A 19,258-nucleotide genomic window follows, 5' to 3' on the forward strand; every position below is an offset into this window, starting at 1 on the left:
AGATGGGAAGATAGAATATGTTTTCTTTAACAGCTTGTTAACTTGATTTATAATATCTAAATATGTAGACCTATAGTATATGGGCCTCCATTTATACTCTCGCTCTGGGCTCCTCAAATGTTTGGGATGGGTCTATGTCTTAGTTTTCTCGCACTGTCAGAAGAGGGCACTGGAGTAGATTGTTGCTTAAATTTCCTTCTCTGTATATGATTTCATAGCTGCTCTAGAAGCCTTTGGGTCTGACTGCATTCCCTGCTCAGACTCCCTTAGGATACAGTGACTTTGATACTTCATCACTAGCAAGATGCTTTTTTGCTCTTTTGCTCTCTACCCAACAGGATTTGTCTCTTGATATAATATGGAAAAAGATAAGTCAAATGCATCACCAACTGTTAAACAAAATTTGAGCAGTTAAGTTCCAGATATGTTTTAATAGCATGACTTACATTATGTACGTAGTTACAAAAATTAAAAAGTATAGACAAACCTACTCTTGATAAGTTTGTAAATTGACATTACTCTTTGAAGGGGAAATTCATAAAAAATTTACATTTTGATTCAATAATTTTATTTCTAGGAATTCATCCTCAAGTCACATGTGTGCATGTAAGCAAAGGTGAATGGTCAAGAGTATTAACAGCTGCTTTTTTGTTATAGCCAGAAATTGGAAACAGCCTCAATAGTGGATTGGTAAAGTAAATGTACATCCATATAATGGAACACTTTGCAGCTATGGAAAGAACATGGTGTGTCCCCTTAATAGAGGAGGGCTGCATAGTGTTCATAGTGTTAGAAGTGGTACTCTGATGTCAGACCAAAGGGACTCAATACCAGAGCTGTGTGACCTCGGGAAAATTACTTATTCTCGCTTTGCCTCAATTTTTTCATCTCCAAAATGGGGAATAATAATAAAGCATACTTCACAAAGTTGTTGAGAGGATTAAATAATATAAAACAAATTACTAATCTCTTAGTGCTTGCCCTACAGAAAACAGTTATTAATAATATCATTGTTATTATTATTATCTAGCTATTATTATGCAAAAACTTCCAAGATAAATCATTAAACGAAAGCGTCATCAACACCACCCAGAACAACGTGTATAGACTAAAAAAAGAGGGGTGTACGTACAAGGACTACAGAAAAAGCTTGGCAGGAATACTCAAATGCTATTTACAGTGATGGTTTTTATACATCTTGGATGGGAAGGACATTTTTTCATTTATAATGTTTGGGTTTTTTCCATGTATAAGTATTACTTTCATGATTTTAAAAATTATTTAAAGAAAAAAATAAAAGTTGAAATCACACAGATGCTCAGATTCTGTATAATGGCAGAAGCCGACATATGGATTCGCTGATATTTTTTTAATGGGCCATAAGATGACATTTCTAGGGCTGAAAGATTTATTTTTGTGCATGAGAAGCATGCTAGGGTTTAAGAATTTCATGGGAAACTAACTTTTGTAATGATTCTCCCTTCTTGTTGATGATGAATTTCTTAGATTTTCCACTTGGTGTAACTGAGAGATTCAGGCTAAATTGCCTTTCTTGTTGGAGGTTAATGAATGAAATGCAAAAACATCCCTTGAGGTGACTGAAGGGACCTCGGGAGTTGAAAGACTGAAGCGTCCTTTGCAATGATTTTCCTATCTAGCATCAGTGCAAATCCTGTGCTGACTTGTCCCCATGCAAGTCCCTGTTGCCCTGTAAATATCTGCCTAAAAAATGATTTCATTAAATAACAAATCTGAAGCTGATCTTCCTTTGGCTTTTTGCGAGTAAAATGCCTGGATTTCGGAGGCCACAGATTGTTCTGCTGCAGAAAGGAATTCTCAGGATGCAGGTATCAAGAGAAACACCATGAGTGGTGTGTGTGGTCTCTGATTTTTGTATTTTCCATCCCACTGTGCCTCTGCATACAGCACTTCTGGGATTAAAGCCAGAGCCTCATTTTGGTGAAGGAAAGAATTCTCATTTTGCAGTAGGTTTTGTGACATCTTCAAATATAAAACAGTTCATTCAAGTATCTAAATAAATTAAAGCTTGTGCGATGCTTCTTAAAGCGTGGGCAGGGTTTATGCCATTTGTTTTTAAATCAAATGATTAGAATTCATCCATGATTAAGGACTCTGTTTTGTTTTTAATCTTTGGTTCTTATTCAATCCTCAAGTCTTCTCTTTAGAGGGTTTTATTCTTTTTATTTTTATTCTTTTAAAATAACTGGATTTGGGGAGGTTTTTGTTTCTTTTGTTTTCTATTCTGTAATGACAGTAGTTTTAAAATAATCGATGACCAGGGGAAGTGATCATTTTTCTTTCAATGCCACTGAAGCTAACTTTTCTTCCCTTCCTGTGCCCCCCCTTTTTACAAAAAATTGGCATTCCATTATCAAAAAACGAAAGTCACTAAGCTCACAGACTTGATGCTACTACAACTTCAAGATTTCCAGGTTCATTTGAATCCTTAGCACTGCCTGCCATTCTTTTGAAGTTATCTTTGATGTGTTTCTCCAAATACTTCCACCAGGGAACAATTTCATATACACATCACTTTCCTAACCATCATGCACCCCTGCCACCACCCCGCCACCTTCATTCGAGGAGCCCCTCTCGTACTTGAAAAGAAAAGACTATGGGATTGTCTGATTTGAATTCTCTTGATGAATTCTCTTGAATTCTCTCCCCATCTCCAAATCCAACTAAGTACCTGCTTCCTTCTCTCCTACTTCCAGATTCAGAAGGAGCCCTCGTTCCTCCTATCTAAAATGAATTCCTCTACCTCTGCTACCCTTAATAGCATCAGGTGATAAAAATCCAAAAGATTTTCTTCAAATATGGATTGCCTAAGTAAACCAGTTATTTCATGAGGAATAGGCTATTTTACACAAAAACGCAAACACTTTTGAAACCTAAGGTTTTAAATCTTGGTTACATCTTGGGTACAAGCATATTTATTTGATGATTGAATGAGACATTGATAGGAAAGTACTGGTAGAGTTTGAGTGAGAATATGGGTAAACAGCAAAATGATGTTGTCTAACTCCCGTCTCTACTTTCTAGAGACCTTCCTAATTTTTAGTGCATAAAGATTCTGCAGGATGTTGAAAAAATTCCGCTTACAGTTTTATACTGTCTGAACAGGCACTACATGGCCATTGATTCTCTTTACTTATTATTTATTTTAAGGTATGGCTTTATTGCAGGAATACATTGGGCAAAAAAAGTGAAGGAAAAAATACTCCAGGCAGATAAATTTTATTTTACTTTTGATCCCTGTCTAAAGTTGCTCTTGTTTTTTAGGTATTGGAACTTCTACATCGTATATGTTAGAATTCCAACACCTCACAAAGTTCAAATACATGTCAGCAGAGAAAATGACTAAAATAGCTGTAACAGTGTGGACGTTTGTTGCTTCAGGATACTTTTAGTAACTTCCCCTCTTGCTGATCACATTACATGCCAAACTTCTTCCAATACTAATCCCCCTCTTGAAATATTGGCTGATAATTTAATGCTTCTTTTTATAAGAGAGTAAGTGCTAAATAATGATATCGCCTGGTCAAAGGTCATTGTACTTTGAATATTTATCTGGTATTTGCCCTTCTATCAGAGAACCATCTGTGACCAAAGTGATACAGGAACAGGAGCGAGACCAGCAGTGGCTGACATTGCACTCCGACTGGGAAAGCCTTAATGGGACCACTTTGCATGAACTACTGGTAAAAGGGTAAGACACCCATCACTAGAGCTGTGTAGAGTGGATTATGGAGCAAACATCCATCATCAGGGCCCTTCTTCTGTTTCTAATTTAAGATAATCCACATTTGTCACGTCAAAAAAGAGCTTCCATAGAATAGCTATGGGCCTTTATATTTCGACATCATTTGGCTTTTTTTCTTCTTTGTAGACATAGATCTTTTTCTCTTGGCTAATTACATTTTTCTTTAATGATGATTGCAGAAACTATCGTGGTTAAGGAGGAGGAGCTTGGGTTCTAATCTTGGAGTTTTTTTCACATCCTATTAAAAATAAATTCTTAATATCTACACTTTCTACAGATGTTACATGGGACTAGTTAACAGAAGAAATTGAAATAATGGCAACTGATAAAACTTGGAGAGCCTGAGGAAAAAACAGACACAAAATAAAATTATAATCAAGTAACCTTGAAAATACACTTCTGAAAAATTTCCCCTAAAAAATCATGGCAACATTGCCTCCCTCATCTTGGGTAGGGGTGCAGGAGAAAGGTAAATGGAGGGAATTAACACTCATTTAGTGCTTGTTACATTATAGGGACATAGCTATAGAGTATTTAAATAACTTGCTCAAAATTCACAGCTCACAGATGATAAGTGATAGTCTCTGAACTCAAACCAAGTTTATCTGACTCCAAAGCTTTTAACAAATGTTAGAGAAATCAGTACATAAGAATTCTAAAGAGTAAAACTAAAGGTGGGCCATTTCTCTTCAGAATGTCTTGACATTTTCCCCATAGACCAAACTTGCAACCAAATTTCTGAATAGTTGTCAACTGAAGCACTTCCTCCAATGACCTGAGTCTTTCAACAGTGATTTGTTTCCCCAAACTGGGACTGCCAGAAAATCCCTTTCAGGTCAGATAGATAGATAGATAGATAGATAGTTAGATAAACTCATTCTAAGTTGGGAGTTGGTGGACCTGTTCTAGTCCTGGCTTGCTAACTAGATGTGTGATCCTATAAACCACAATTTCCTTTAAAATAAGAGTTGAGACACATAGTCTTTGGTCTTTTCCTATTCCTAAAAGCTATGACTTTAAGATCTAACAAATAACAACTAATTATTTGTATCTCTTCTATGCTGGGTTCATTGTTAAGCTCTGCGGGGATGTAGAAGTGGATGAGGAGGCCAAGGACCGTGGTCTCAGGAAACATACATTGTAGAGGTGGACAGAGAGACTCTAAGCTAGTAATAAACAAAATGAATTTCAGATATTTGGAAGTGTTACAAACAAACTAAGGATAACGAAATAGAGAGTGAGGAGGAGATACGACTTCAAGTTGTGAGAAGGCAAAACACAAATGTGCTTTTTCTGTATTATATAATTTATCGTATACACATATCCCCATGCAAATTTAGCAAGAAATGAAAATACAGTAGATCTTCAAAAAGGAATGTGGAAATGACATAGGGTTGTTTTTCTTTCTTCTGACATATCTAGGATTCTAAGCATGTCATAGTATTTTTGACAGTCCCAACATGTTTTTTTTCTTTTAAATTTGCATTGTGAATAAATGCTTGGAAGAGACTTTGTGGTTAAAGCTTAGTGTACCCTAAGCTAAATTCTCTTGTTCAGCCACATTGATAGATGCTTAAACCATGTTCTTGCCTTCAAAGCTAAACTCTAATTTTTAGAAAGTTCTTCCTTTCCTGAATGCACTCTTTCTATAAGTTCTCCCTACTGATTCTGATCCTGCCATCTAGAGTTACATGGGATGAATTTAATCCCCTTCCTCCTGTCAGCTAATCATAGATACACAGTTTAACATTGAAAGTCTCAGTAACATAGAAAACAAATATATGGTTACCAAAGGGGAAACGGATGGAGGGAGGGACAAATTAGGAGTATGGGATTAACAGATACAGGCTAGTATACATAAAACAGATAAGCAATAAAGATTTACTGTATAGTATGGGAAATTATATTCAATATCTTATAATAACCTATAATGGAATATAATCAGAAAAAAACTGAATCACTATGTGTATACCTGAAACTAACACAATATTGTAAATCAACTATATTTCAACTTAAAAAAAAAGATAATAAAAAAAGTCTCAAGATTCTTTTCTAGTCTAAATATTCAATTCCTTTCTCTGTTCTCTAACTTTCTGAAGCAATATTTTTTTTCTCTCAAGCTATTTCTCAGCTTCTTTTGGACATACATGTCCTCTCCATAAGCATAAAAGTCTGATATGCTCCCTCCTCACCATATATTCTGGGAAGCAGACTAATGCCTTTCCTTTTCCTCTCCCTACTTTGAAAATCATTGAGTCAGTATTATGGGTGGTGCCACCAGCCAAGATGATGTGGGAACCTTTGCTAACAATAGTTTCTCTTCCCACAAATGTGAAAGTGTATAATGATGATATTAAATACACTTAAAAAAAGTACATCCTTCATATACCTCCACCTCTAAGGTGATACCTGACCACAGCCCTGCCTTGAGAATTCCTGACTTAAGTATAAGCTATTTCTTGCCTTTCACTGGTAAAGTGTTTGAAGTGAACGATAAATATGTAACTGAATATTATGCCATTTTATGTTTCCAAATCTAGGCAGTCCTGTCACAGCAGAAGTAAGATTTCTCTTCTATGTACTAAACAAGGTGAGCGAATTAGCGGTGTAACAATGGGATATGAACTTAATTTAACTGGATTGGCTCAAGGGAAAAAATGATCACTTGTACGTGACAGCAAAGATGCAAGCATCTAGCTGGTTTTGGTAGTGAGTCACATACTGTTTCCTGCTCCTTGGTAGACTGTGGGCGCCGCCCTGCTGCCCGAATGAACAAGAGGATCCTTGGGGGTCGGACGAGTCGCCCAGGAAGGTGGCCCTGGCAGTGTTCCCTGCAGAGTGAACCCAGTGGTCACATTTGTGGCTGTGTCCTCATTGCCAAGAAGTGGGTTCTGACAGTCGCCCACTGCTTCGAGGGGTAAGCTGCACCTTTTCTTTTGTTTTGCCTGATCATTTTGTCACTTGGGTATTTTTTTTTAACATCTCTATTGGAGTATAATTGCTCTACAATGGTGAGTTAGTTTCTGCTTTATAACAAAGTGAATCAGTTATACATATACATATGTTCCCATATCTCTTCCCTCTTGCGTCTCCCTCCCTCCCACCCTCCCTATCCCACCCCTCCAGGTGGTCACAAAGCACCAAGCTGATCTCCCTGTGCTATGCTGCTGCTTCCCACTAGCTATCTATTTTACGTTTGGTAGTGTATATATGTCCATGCCTCTCTCTCACTTTGTCACAACTTACCCTTCGCCCTCCCCGTATCCTCAGGTCCATTCTCTAGTAGGTCTGTGTCTTTATTCCTGACTTGTCCCTAGGTTCTTCCTGAACTTTTTTTTTTTCCTTAGTTTCCATATATATGTGTTGGCATATGGTATTTGTTTTTCTCTTTCTGACTTCACTCTATATGACAGACTGTAGGTCCATCCACCTCACTACAAATACCTCAATTTCGTTTCTTTTTATGGCTAAGTAATATTCCATTGTATATATGTGCCACATCTTCTTTATCCATTCATCTGTCGATGGACACTTAGGTTGCTTCCATGTCCTGGCTATCGTAAATAGAGCTGCAATGAACATTTTGGTACATGACTCTTTTTGAATTATGATTTTCTCAGCGTATATGCCCATATGCCATTCTGTAACTCAGTGCAAAATCCACAGTTGATCTCCTTCCCAGGTCCTTATCTGCTTAGATTTTTCTACCCTTGGTGTTATCATCCTATATAGGTGCTGCTCATTTATTGGCAACAGATGTATATTGCTTATGATTTATTTCCTAAGGAGGGAGGAAGAGGAAGAAGTTTAGAAGATTGACTCTCTAGCCAGCTTTAGTCTCTTTTCTAGCCCTCTTAAATACATCAAATGCATATGAAGTTAAACAGAGCTGAGTTACATAGATACTACAGTGAGGTTAGGATGCTGGAGGAATTGGTGAGGAGTTTGGGAAGTAGAGTGAAAAGTATAACATGTGTGTTAGTCAGGGCTGTCCAGAGAAACAGACCAATGAGAGAGAGAGAAAGAGTTTTCCAGGAATTGGCAAACATTCCTGGAGGCTTGGTGAGTCTAAAGTCTGATGGGGTGGCAGGCAGGCTGGAGACTCAGGGAAGAGCTGCAGTTCAAGTCCAAAGGCAGCATGTTGGCAGAACTCCTTCTTGCTCTGGGGAGATCAGTCTTTGCTCTATGAAAGTCTACAACTGATTGGGTAAGGCCCACCCACATTATTGGAGGGTAACCTGCTTTACTAATAGTCCACCATTTTGAATGCTAATCTCTTCCAAAAAAACACCTTCACAGAAACATCCAGAAAAATGTTTGGCCAAATATTGGGGCACCATGGTCCAGCCACTTGGCACATAAAATTAATCATCGCAAAATACCTAAAGGGAGCAGAAAAATAAGACCAAGGGGAAACCTACCCCAAGTTGACAAACATCACTGCAGAAGGTCCTCATCTATTTCGACTGTTGTTGTATAATTTAGGAGCAAAAAAAAAAAAAGACTCCTAACCAAAAAATAACAAAATAACAACAACAAACAACAACCAATTTTTATGCCCATGGAAGATTCTGGAGATTAGACATCTAGACAGGAAGTAGCTTGTGGTTTGTCTCTGCTCAGCAACGTCTGGGGACTCTGCTGGAAGGTACTAAGGTTCTAGGGGCTGGCACTACCTGAAGGCTGGCAGTAGATGCTGCCTGTTGGCAGGGGCATTTGTTTCTCTCCAAGTGAGACTCACAGCTTGGTAGCTAGCATCCCCCAAAGTGAGAGTCCCAAAAAGGGAGCCAGGAGGAAGCCTTTTTTGATCCAGCCTCCAGAGACGCACAACATTACTTACACTACGGAGTTGGTCAGAGCTGTCACAGTCCCACCCAGATTCAAAGGGAAGAAACATAGAAACTCTTCCCTCAGCGAGAGGAGTGGCAAAGTATTTGAGGACATGTTTGAAAAACCACCATACTTCCCATTTTCTTCTTTTTATTTTTAATAATTTTACTTTATTTAAAAGTAATAATAAATAATAGCAAAAATTTAACACAAATAACTCACAGTTCTATCACCTCATTAAATTGATTATTTTCATTTTACCAGGTTAATTTGTAGAAAAAAATGCAATTTCATTTTTTTGCCTCTTTGTCTATTATTATTTTCTCTCAGCTTTGCCACTTACTGTGTCAATTTATGAACTTCTCTGGGCCAAGTTTCCTCATATATGAAATGAGGGAAATAACAGTCCCTACCTCACAGGGTTGGTGCAGGCATCAAGTGAGATAGCCTATGTAAAACCTTAAGAACCATGCCTGATACCAATCAGTAAGACATCAATAAAGGTAAATTTTTCTTTTTAAAATATCATTACTAAAAACATGCATTCAGGGACTTCCCTGGTGGCACAGTGGTTAAGAATCCGCCTGCCAATGCAGGGGACACGGGTTCGAGCCCTGGTCCGGGAATATCCCACATGCAGCGGAGCAACTAAGTCCATGCGCCACTACTGAGCCTGTGCTCTAGAGCCCGCGAGCCACAGCTACTGAAGCCCGTGTGCCTAGAGCCCATGCTCCACAACAAGAGAAGCCACCGCAATGAGCAGCCCACGCACTACAATGGAGAGTAGCCCCCACTCACTGCAACTAGAGAAAGCCTGCACACAGCAATGAAGGCCCAACGCAGCCAAAAATAAATAAAAGAACAACAAAAAAAACATGCATTCTGACTTTTCCCTTAGCATTATGGCATGAATATTTTTTCATTTTGCTAGCTCAATTTTTATCTCCTTCCATACTCTCTCTCCTTTACTTTCTCATCATCCTCAAGGTCACCCCTAGTGATTGTTCCTCCACAGCTATAAACACATATTTTTCACAGGGTGTCATTTATTTTTACAATTTGAAATCACACGCTATACTTTTGTTTGTAAGTTGCTTTTCTCATGTAGCAGTATATAATGGACATCCCCTCCAAGTCAATTGATGTAGCTCTAGCTCATTCTTTTTCAAAGCTGAATGATATTCCGTCATAGAGATTCACCATACTTTATTATTCCCCAGTTGATGGACATTCACGTTAGTTCCAGTTTGCTATCACTTTAACAACACTGCAATACATCTTCTTATGCAAAGCTATTCACCTATTGGTACTCTTGTTTCTACAGAATAGAGTCCCAGAACGTATATTCATCTCCATATGGGAGTTAAAGAAATGAATATATGTTTACTTTCTTGGAATGCTAACCTAGTGAGGAGACAGATATTTAAACAAGTAATTAGAATAAGAGAAGTGATTATAAAATGGAAATATGTATATCTAGCTATTTGATTGCTCTTTTGGGGGAAATATAATGTAAAAAATCAAACCAGAACCTCCTCTTGAGAACTTTTAATGTGTAAGAATGACCCCAAATGATTGGAAGAGTCTGTGTAGTATGTCAGGAAATACATTGCAATGTTATTGCTTTGGAAGGGGCCAGATGTTTCCAGATGTCTTTTCCAGTTCTGATTTATAACTCCATGATAAGCAGAAGATTGTACTAGCAAGAGTACATTTATCAAAAGACGATTACCTAAATGAATCCAACAGCTCTTTAAGGGAATAACACCCTTTATATGCTAATTCATCCAGTTCATGCACCACTTTTGTCATTTCCATATGTGGTATCCAAGTTTTGTCTTTCACTGACAGATCTGTGAAGTTAAGGAGAAACCTTGCAATAGAGAAGAAATGTGTTTATAATTAAGGAAATGGATATTCTATCAAAGGCCCTGGTAAAATTTCATGGAACATTAGACTTCACAGAACTGTCAAGTGGGGCCTGGCCTATCCATAAGAAGTTAAAAATTGCCCAACTTCAAACAAGTCTTTGCTTGAATATGTGCTAATAACTTTGGTTCTATTTTACAATCTTTCCAGTGGCCCTGAAAACTATTGAGAACCTCTAATCGTAAGCCTTACTCTCTGTAGGATCCATCAATTGCTGCAATTAATGGGATTTACTTCATATCCTGATTCCATACTTTGGCAAGGGCCAGTGTGACCCATCTGTAGTTCTTTGCAAGCCTGTCTCTTTTAATTATATTCGTGGGAAAAAAGGACACGTCTTGCTCCTGCATGGAGAGGTATTTAAAAATCCCAAAGGAAAATTAAAGACATGAGTTACTAAGTTGATCAGATGAAGTCCCAGATGCCATGGTAACAATTCAACTTCCACAGCTCTAAGGAAGAAAGACCTTGAGTTTCAGGGGTAATTTAACAAGCAATTTCCCTGCCTTCTTTCACCTCCAAGAGACTTAAGGATGAACTTCCTAGGTTGGCACACAACTAGTGATTATCAGAAGTGTCTGATTCCTCTCCAGGAAATTTGCATGAAAAACTATCCTTTTACTATATGATCACAACCCTTAACCCTGCCAGGTCACCCATGTCTTGATTTCTACCACACCAGCTCTTCACTCCAACAAGACTTGTGTTTGCTTGTCTGCACATCTCCTCCTATTGTCTCAGTCCATCTGTCTCCTCCTCATCTGGTTTCTTTCCCCAGGTAACCTAGTGCACTGGGTTCATCACTTCAGTCCTCTCACCAGGACCTTCAACTTCTTTGCCCCTAGATCTTTCTGCCATACACACCACGCAGACCTCCAACGAAGAGTCAATATGAAGAGCACGTTTCCAATCCTATATTCATGCTCTTCCGAACTGAGGAGAACATTACCCAAGGATGCAGATTAGTGTCATGCCTGACTTTCAGCATCCATTGGACCCTTAATATTACTCAATAACTTTTTCACCTATTTCTGGACAGCTCCCTTTCTCATTCTCCACGGAGAAAAACCATTGACTTACCACCTGTACTGATCTAACAGTCTTTTAATACAGTCAGGAAAAGAAGTGAGAGGTTTGGTCTGACGTTTTATTACTGAGCCCATGTCGTGTTCTTATGGTTACTTCTTTATCTTCTAGGTGCATATAAACCATGCCATTCATTTGCAATGTTTTCTTTCCGTTCTGTCGACTTGAGAGATTTGATCCATTCCCATCAAGTACTAATGTCCGCTAAAATAGGAATTCTCCATTTTGAATCCATACCTCCCCTGGGGTGCTTTTTTCCAGCATCACCGGTGAGTGAGCAATTGTGGTGACCCTGACCTGACTCCATGCTCCCCACTGCCCTGCCCCCTAAGGAGGCATTCTCTGCATCCTCACTGCTCCAGTGGAAAAATGTCTGGGTCTAGGATGTAGCCAGCAGTTGGCCTAAACGTTAGGCCAAGTCCCATAGTTTTGGGGGCTCACAGAAACTGGGAGTTCTTCCCCTTCTAATCTTTGTAGTTACTTACTTGTTTCTTCTTGTCCTGCAACTATCCACGTACTCTGCACCTACGCCTGAACGGCTGGTCATCGCTGGCAAATATCACACCCCAGACTGCTAACTGAGCTCATGTCAAATGTATGATCATGAATCTCAAATGAGCATCTAACAATATGGCACCCATCCAGTATATGTTCACAGTAAAGCCACTTTTCCATCCTCAACTATTTGACATCTTCTCCTGTCTCCCCAAATCTCCTTCACCCTTCTCTGGTCTCACCTCATTCTTTATGAAGAAAATAGACATCATTATATGTTTTACCTTGTCTCACCCCTAATTCCAACAAGTTACCTGTATCTGTGGCCACGTTCCCTCCTTTCCCTTGAGTTACGGTGGAGGATGTGTCCTTGCTCCTTTTTAAGGACAATCACATGTCCATTCATCTTTCAAAGACTTTATTTTAGATGCATTTATTTTTTTTAACATCTTTATTGGAGTATAATTGCTTTACAATGGTGTGTTAGTTTCTGCTTTATAACAAAGTGAATCAGTTATACATATACATATGTTCCCATATCTCTTCCCTCTTGCATCTCCCTCCCTCCCACCCTCCTTATCCCACCCCTCTAGGTGGTCACAGAGCACCAAGCTGATCTCCCTGTGCTATGCGGCTGCTTCCCACTAGCTAGCTATTTTACGTTTGGTAGTGTATATATGTCCATGCCACTCTCTCACTTCGTCACAGCTTACCCTTCTCCCTCCCCATATCCTCAAGTCCATTCTCTAGTAGGTCTGTGTCTTTATTCAGTCAAAGACTTTATTTTAAAATCATCATTTCTATTTTTCGTCAATTTCTCTCTTTTTGCTGGATCATTCCCTTCAGCAAACATGCCTTAGTGTCACCAACTTAAACCCCCTTCTCTTGACTTCACATCCCTCTTCAATTCTTGGCCCATTTTGGCTAGTTTACTCACAGTAAAACTCCTAAAAGAGTTTCCTACAGTCACTGTCTCCACTTTTACACTTCCTGTATTCCCCTCAGGTCACTCCAGTTGGGTTGTCATCAAGGCCACTACAGAAATGACACTTACCAAAGTCTTTAGTGACTTCCATCTTGCCAAATCCAATGGTGGATTTTCAGTTTCTAACTCACTGGAACCCTCCCTAGTATCTGATTACTACATCCTTCTTAAAATACTTCCTTCACTTTTCTTTTAAAATAACAAAAACAATTCTTATGTCACTGACCTACCCTTCTCTTTCTTTTTTTGCAGCTTCTCCTCTTTTAGGCCACTAAATGTTTTAGTTCTCCAGGTGTGTTGTGGACTGCACAGTTGTGTCCCCCTAATTTCCACATGTTGAAAATCTAACCCCTAATAAGGTGCTATTAGGAGGTGGGGCCCTTGAGAGGTCATGAGGTCATGAGGGTGAAACCCATGTTGGGATGAGTGTCCGTATAAGAAGAGGAAGAATGCTTACCCTCTCTTCCTCTGCCATGTAACAATACAACAATAAGACCACCATCTGTAAACGAGGAAGGGGATCTTCACCAGACCCTGACCATGCTAGTGCCCTAATCTTTGACTTTGAGCCTCAACAATTATGAGAAATAACTGTTGTTTAAGCCACTCAGTCTATGATAGTTTGTTATAGCAGCCCATGATCAGATAAGGACCTAATTCTTGGCTTTCTTATCTGTCTACAATCATCTAATCACATGGTTTCAAATGCTTGTCTATATTTGAACAAATATGAATATAAAATATTGATATGAATATCAAATATTTATTCATAACTTCCAAATTTATATCTCTAGCACAGCCCAGATTTTCTCCCAACCCACCAACCTCAAACATATTTAAATGCTTAGATGAAGTGTCCATTTGAATGTGAAATAAACATTCTACTTTACATGGCCAGAACAAAACTTGATTCCTCTTCTCTCCCACTGAGCAAATAATTATATGCTTCACAAACTTTCCCCATCTCAGTAAGAGGCATCCTTATCCATTGGTTTGCTAATGCAAACCTGGGAGTCATCCTTCATTCCTCCCACTTTTACTCTAGCAGTAAGTTCTGTAGGATCTTCTTTCAAAATATAGCTTGGGGCTTCCCTGGTGGCGCAGTGGTTGAGAGTCTGCCTGCCGATGCAGGGGACACGTGTTCGTGCCCCGGTCCGGGAAGATCCCACATGCCACAGAGTGGCTGGGCCGCTGAGCCTGCGCATCCGGAGCCTGTGCCCCGCAACGGGAGAGGCCACAACAGTGAGAGGCCTGCGTACGGCAAAAAAAAAAAAAAAAAAAAATCTATCTATCTATCTATCTATCTATCTATCTATCTATCTATCTATATAGCTTGAACCCAACTGCCTGTCATCATCTTTATGCTATAATCCTAATCCAGACCACCATCATATCAGGTCTGGATTATTGTATTAGCTTCCTAGGGCAGCCATAACAAGGTACCACAAATTGGGTGGCTTCAACAAGCCAAGAAGTTTATTGTCTTACAGTTCTGGAGGCTAGAAAGTCTAAGGTCAAGGTATTGGGATGGTTGGTTCCTTGTGAGGGCTGTGAGAGAGAATGCCTCTCGCTTGGATTCTGGTGTTTTGCTGGCAATCTTGGGCATTCTTGGCCTATAGAAGCCTAATTCTGATCTTTGTCTTCATCTTCACCCTTTGTGTGCATGGCTGTCTCCAAGTTTCCCCTTTTCATGAGGATACCCAGTCATATTGGATTAGGGCTCACCATACTGGCCTCAGTTTAAGTTGATTAACTCTGTAAAGACCTTATCTCCAAATAAGATCTTGTTCTGATATATTGGGGATTAGGATTTCAATATGTGAATTTTACAGGGGGACACAATCAATCCATAACAACTTTTAAAACAGTTTCCTATCTGTTTTTTTTTACTACTCTCTTGTTCACTTATTGTCTATTCTACCCACAGTGAGACAGTGATCTTTCTAAAATGTAAATCATACCATGTCACCACCTGTTTTAAAACTGTACAACAGCTTCTCATTGTAACAAGAATAAGATTTCTCATCATAGCCTTTAAATATCTAGTCCTACCTCTTTGCATCTCCCCCTATTCTCTCATCACTCATTGGGCTCCCAACATGTAGCCTTTCTGTCCCTGAAATCCCCCAATCTCATTCCTGCCTTAGGACCTTTCTACTTGCTGCTTCTGCAGTTTGGAACCCTCCTATGGAGTCACAAAATTGCCTCCTTCCCCTCATTCAAGTCTCAGTTTAAGTGTCACTTTGTCAAAGGCCTGCCCTACCCATCCTAACTAAAATGACCCCCCCCCCCATCGGTCATTTCTCTATCACATTATCCTATTTTTTTTCCCTCCTAATTACCAGAGATAATCTTATTTGTTTATATATATATTTGGCTAGCCCAGTAGGATGAAAGCTCTATGAGGGCATGAACCCTGTCTGTCTTCCTCGCCTCTGTATTTTCAATTCTTTCAGCAAGGAATATAGCAACCAATCAAATATTTGTTAACTGACTAACCAGCCCCTTCTCGGTGTTAGTGATGACATCTGTAGTTCTTTTAGTAGTTAGAACTATAATTTCTCTGGAACTAGAAATGTTAACTCCTCTGCAGAAGGTCAGTGATCTTTTACTGACCCCTCCCATATCTTAGACCAGACATCAACTCAACATTTCAATGTATTAAGCACTTATAAGTTTTATCACATGGAAGATGAGTCTTTTGGATGTTGCCTGGAGACCATTCTCCTTGAATGGAGATATTAGAAGTAAAGGAAAGTTCAAATAGTTCAGCTTTGTCTTAGTTGACTACTATATTAAATTATTTGCCCCAGATAGAAATCCTCGTCTTGTTCTTCCCACACATAATTTTGCTGAGAAGCCATTTTTATTTTTCCTGCTTTTTTTCTATTGACTGATTGATTGATTGAAGTATAGGGATTCCCTGGTGGTCCAGTTGTTACCGGGGGTCCGGGTTCGATCCCTGGTCAGGGAACTAAGATCCTGCAAGCCACACAGCATGGCCACACACACAAAAAAATTATTGAAGTACAGTTGATTTACAGGGTTGTGTTAGTTTCAGGTATACAGCAAAATGATTCGGTTATATATATAGATACAGATTTTCAGATTCTTTTCCATTATAGGTTATTACAAAATAATGAGTTTAGTTCCCTGTGCTATACAGTAGGTCCTTGTTGGTTATCTTTTTATATATAGTAGTGTGTATATGTTAATCCCAAACTCCTAATTTATTCCTTCCCCCCTTTCCCCTTTTGTAACCGTAAGTTTGTTTTCTATGTCTGTGAGTCTATTTCTGTTTTGTATATAAGTTCATTTGTATCATTTTTTTAAGATTCCGTATATAAGTGATATCATATATTTGTCTTTCTCTGTCTGACTTTACTTAGTATGATAATCTCTTGGTCCATCCATGTTGCTGCAAGTGGCATTATTTTTCTTTTTTATGGCTGAGTAATATTCCATTGTGTGTGTGTGTGTGTGTGTGTGTGTGTGTGTATACATACACATACACACACCACATCTTCTTTATCCATTCATCTGTCAATGGACATTTAGGTTGCTTCCATGTGTTGGCTATTGTAAATAGTGCTGCAGTGAACATTGGGGTGCATGTATCTTTTCAAATTATGGTTTTCTCTGGATATATGTCCAGGAGTGAGACTACAGGATCATATGGTAGCTCTATTTTTAGTTTCTTAAGGAACCTCCATATTGCTCTCCGTAGTGGCTGTACCAATTTACATTCCCACCAACAGTGTAGGAGGGTTCTATGACTAAGACTTTTTGACAATTGCTACAGTTTCTTGCCACTATTCTGTGATAAACTTTACAGTTTGAAAGCTCTGAGATTCTTATGTTGTAACATTTACTTTTTGGATGATTCTTCATTTTCTTACTGCAGTCATTTGTGATGGTAAATCAGAATTTGGAACTCAAACTCTCCCATCTCTGTTTAGCCGTACTTGTTTTAAGAGTTTCTGGACACATTGTCCTATCTTTTTTCCAAAACATTCTTAAATCTGATTCTCTAAGCTCTAGGATGTGTATCTGACTATCCGTTCTGTAGCTTTTTTGGACCCTGGGATAATGGAATTGCTCACTTTCTGTAATTTCATTACTGGCGGCTAGTTCCCTATCATATCTGGGGGATACATTCAGGAAAGAGAAGGTATCTTCCTTCTGTCTGCCATCCTATCACTCACCAATCAGTCTCCACTCGTCCTGCATGCTTTGCCCTCTGTGGCCAGTACCTGATTCTTGTGTTGATACCTGTGGACCTTTCTCTTTGTTTCAGAGAAGTTTAGTATAAAGGTTGTGGTGTAGGGGTATAAAGGACTAGCTTTCTGGCCTGCTACCATCACTTAGTATCTCTGTGATTTTAGACGAGTCACTCATCTGCTCTGAGTCACTGCTTTCTCTTCTCTAAAATGGAATAAGCATTCCTATTTATACCTCATAATTGGTAAGAAGATGATTGAATTGATATGTAGAAATACTTGGAAACTATAGAGATTTTATACTAAAAGAAGAATCCAGCTCTGATCTCTTTTGCTTGTTAGATACATTTTAAAACTTTAGCTAGCAGTTCAAACTGTGTATACTTTACATAAAATCCAGAATTTTGGTTTCCCTGAAACAATCAGAAGGTCAGTTCATACTGGATATTCCGATACGACAGCCATCAGCAGGAGCTTAGAGGCAGATGGCCCTCAAGATGGGCAAGTCTTTTGGTCTGACACCCACTACTTACTGACTTATACTCGGCCCCTTTATGCATTTATGTTGTGGTCATCCCATTCTAGAATCTAGTCACTGCATGTATTAGAGAGAATTCTTTAAACATACCAAGGGCAGATGCAATATTAAAAGTAAGAGGTTCCTAAGATTTGTAGAACAGAAATGATGCTTTTGTGTGATATTTCTTTACTTAGTGCAAATATGGTAAATTTCAAATTACTTCCAAGTCACCACATGGCTGTGCCGTTTCTGGAGTAAGTCTTATAAAATAGTGATTTCTATCACAGGGGTTAATTATAAATATTAATTTTATTTTCTGTAAAAAAGATCAATAGTAAATATAAGTTATTCGAAGTAAAATCAGAAAGGGTGAAAAAAGGGAAATTTTTGTGCTCTTAAGAAAAGATAAAGATAGAAGAAAATCTCTAAACCTGGCCAGCTGAATTAAGTGAAAATGTGGCAAATTTATGTCTAAACTAGAGCTGAGTGTGGCAAATTACAAACTGAAACTGGTTATTGTGTCCAGAGACATTGTGCCTTCAATTCTGTATAAACTTCCCTGGATGTCATAATGCATCTGAGGTGTATAAGTAGCTGTGTTTTCTCTCTAGAGTGATAATTGAAGAATTAGAAGTTGAAATCATATCATCTCAACATTATCTATAATGTATATTCATCATTAAAACAGGAGCATAAACATGAAGCAAATTAAATAAGAATTTCTGGTAATGAAATACTATGTAGAGCAAGAATGAAAGGAGAAAAAGGTCTCTTAACATCTTCCTCAGCCACTTTTATTGTTACTGGTGGATTTTCAGCTGGCTTCACCTTGCCTGCTTCCTCACTCTCAGAGCCTGAGGATCTTGGCACAATCTTCTTTAAGGATGCACCAGTCCTCCTTGCTGTTGCTTTGAAGTCTGACAGCACTGAGAAAAAAATCCCCTTGATGCTGAAGATTTTCAGCAGCTATACATGGCTTTTTATCTTTGTAGTCCAATTTACTCTTCACTAAAATGGACACATGAACATAGCTTGTTCCTATGTGTTCCTCTACTGGGTACTTTTTACTGAAACTAGATTCATGTGGCCTTCATGTAGCCCTAAGTCTTCTTTCCTCTTTTTGCTTCCACCCAGATGGGGGTGACTTATTCTTTCTAGAACATGCTTAATATACCAATATACCATTTATACATATCTCCCTCACTTCATGTACCCCTTTTGAACAACAGGTTATTGTTTTTCCTGTTTTTTTCCAGACTTGGGAAAAAACATTTAATGAGACTTTATTTTCCCCCTTATACTCTTAAAAAAGAAAATAGAACAAACAGTTTCCTTACTGAATATAAAAAAGTATGTGAATTTCCTGTATATTTTTTTTTTTGCTTTTGGTGGATATTAATGCCTTAAGG

General features: G+C 38.6%; 1 protein-coding gene across 1 annotated transcript in view; it reads left to right on the forward strand.

The window, feature by feature from the left end:
• Positions 1–19,258, forward strand: part of CORIN (corin, serine peptidase) — a 219,043-nt gene that overhangs the window by 174,452 nt on the left and 25,333 nt on the right. Inside the window, exons 16-18 of the mRNA XM_004268336.4 lie at positions 3,614–3,730; positions 6,325–6,374; positions 6,527–6,701. Of these exons, the coding sequence (XP_004268384.1) occupies positions 3,614–3,730; positions 6,325–6,374; positions 6,527–6,701 (342 nt within the window). The remainder of the gene's footprint in view (positions 1–3,613; positions 3,731–6,324; positions 6,375–6,526; positions 6,702–19,258) is intronic.

Source organism: Orcinus orca, chromosome 4, assembly GCF_937001465.1.
Source record: "Orcinus orca chromosome 4, mOrcOrc1.1, whole genome shotgun sequence".
Lineage (NCBI taxonomy): Eukaryota > Metazoa > Chordata > Mammalia > Artiodactyla > Delphinidae > Orcinus > Orcinus orca.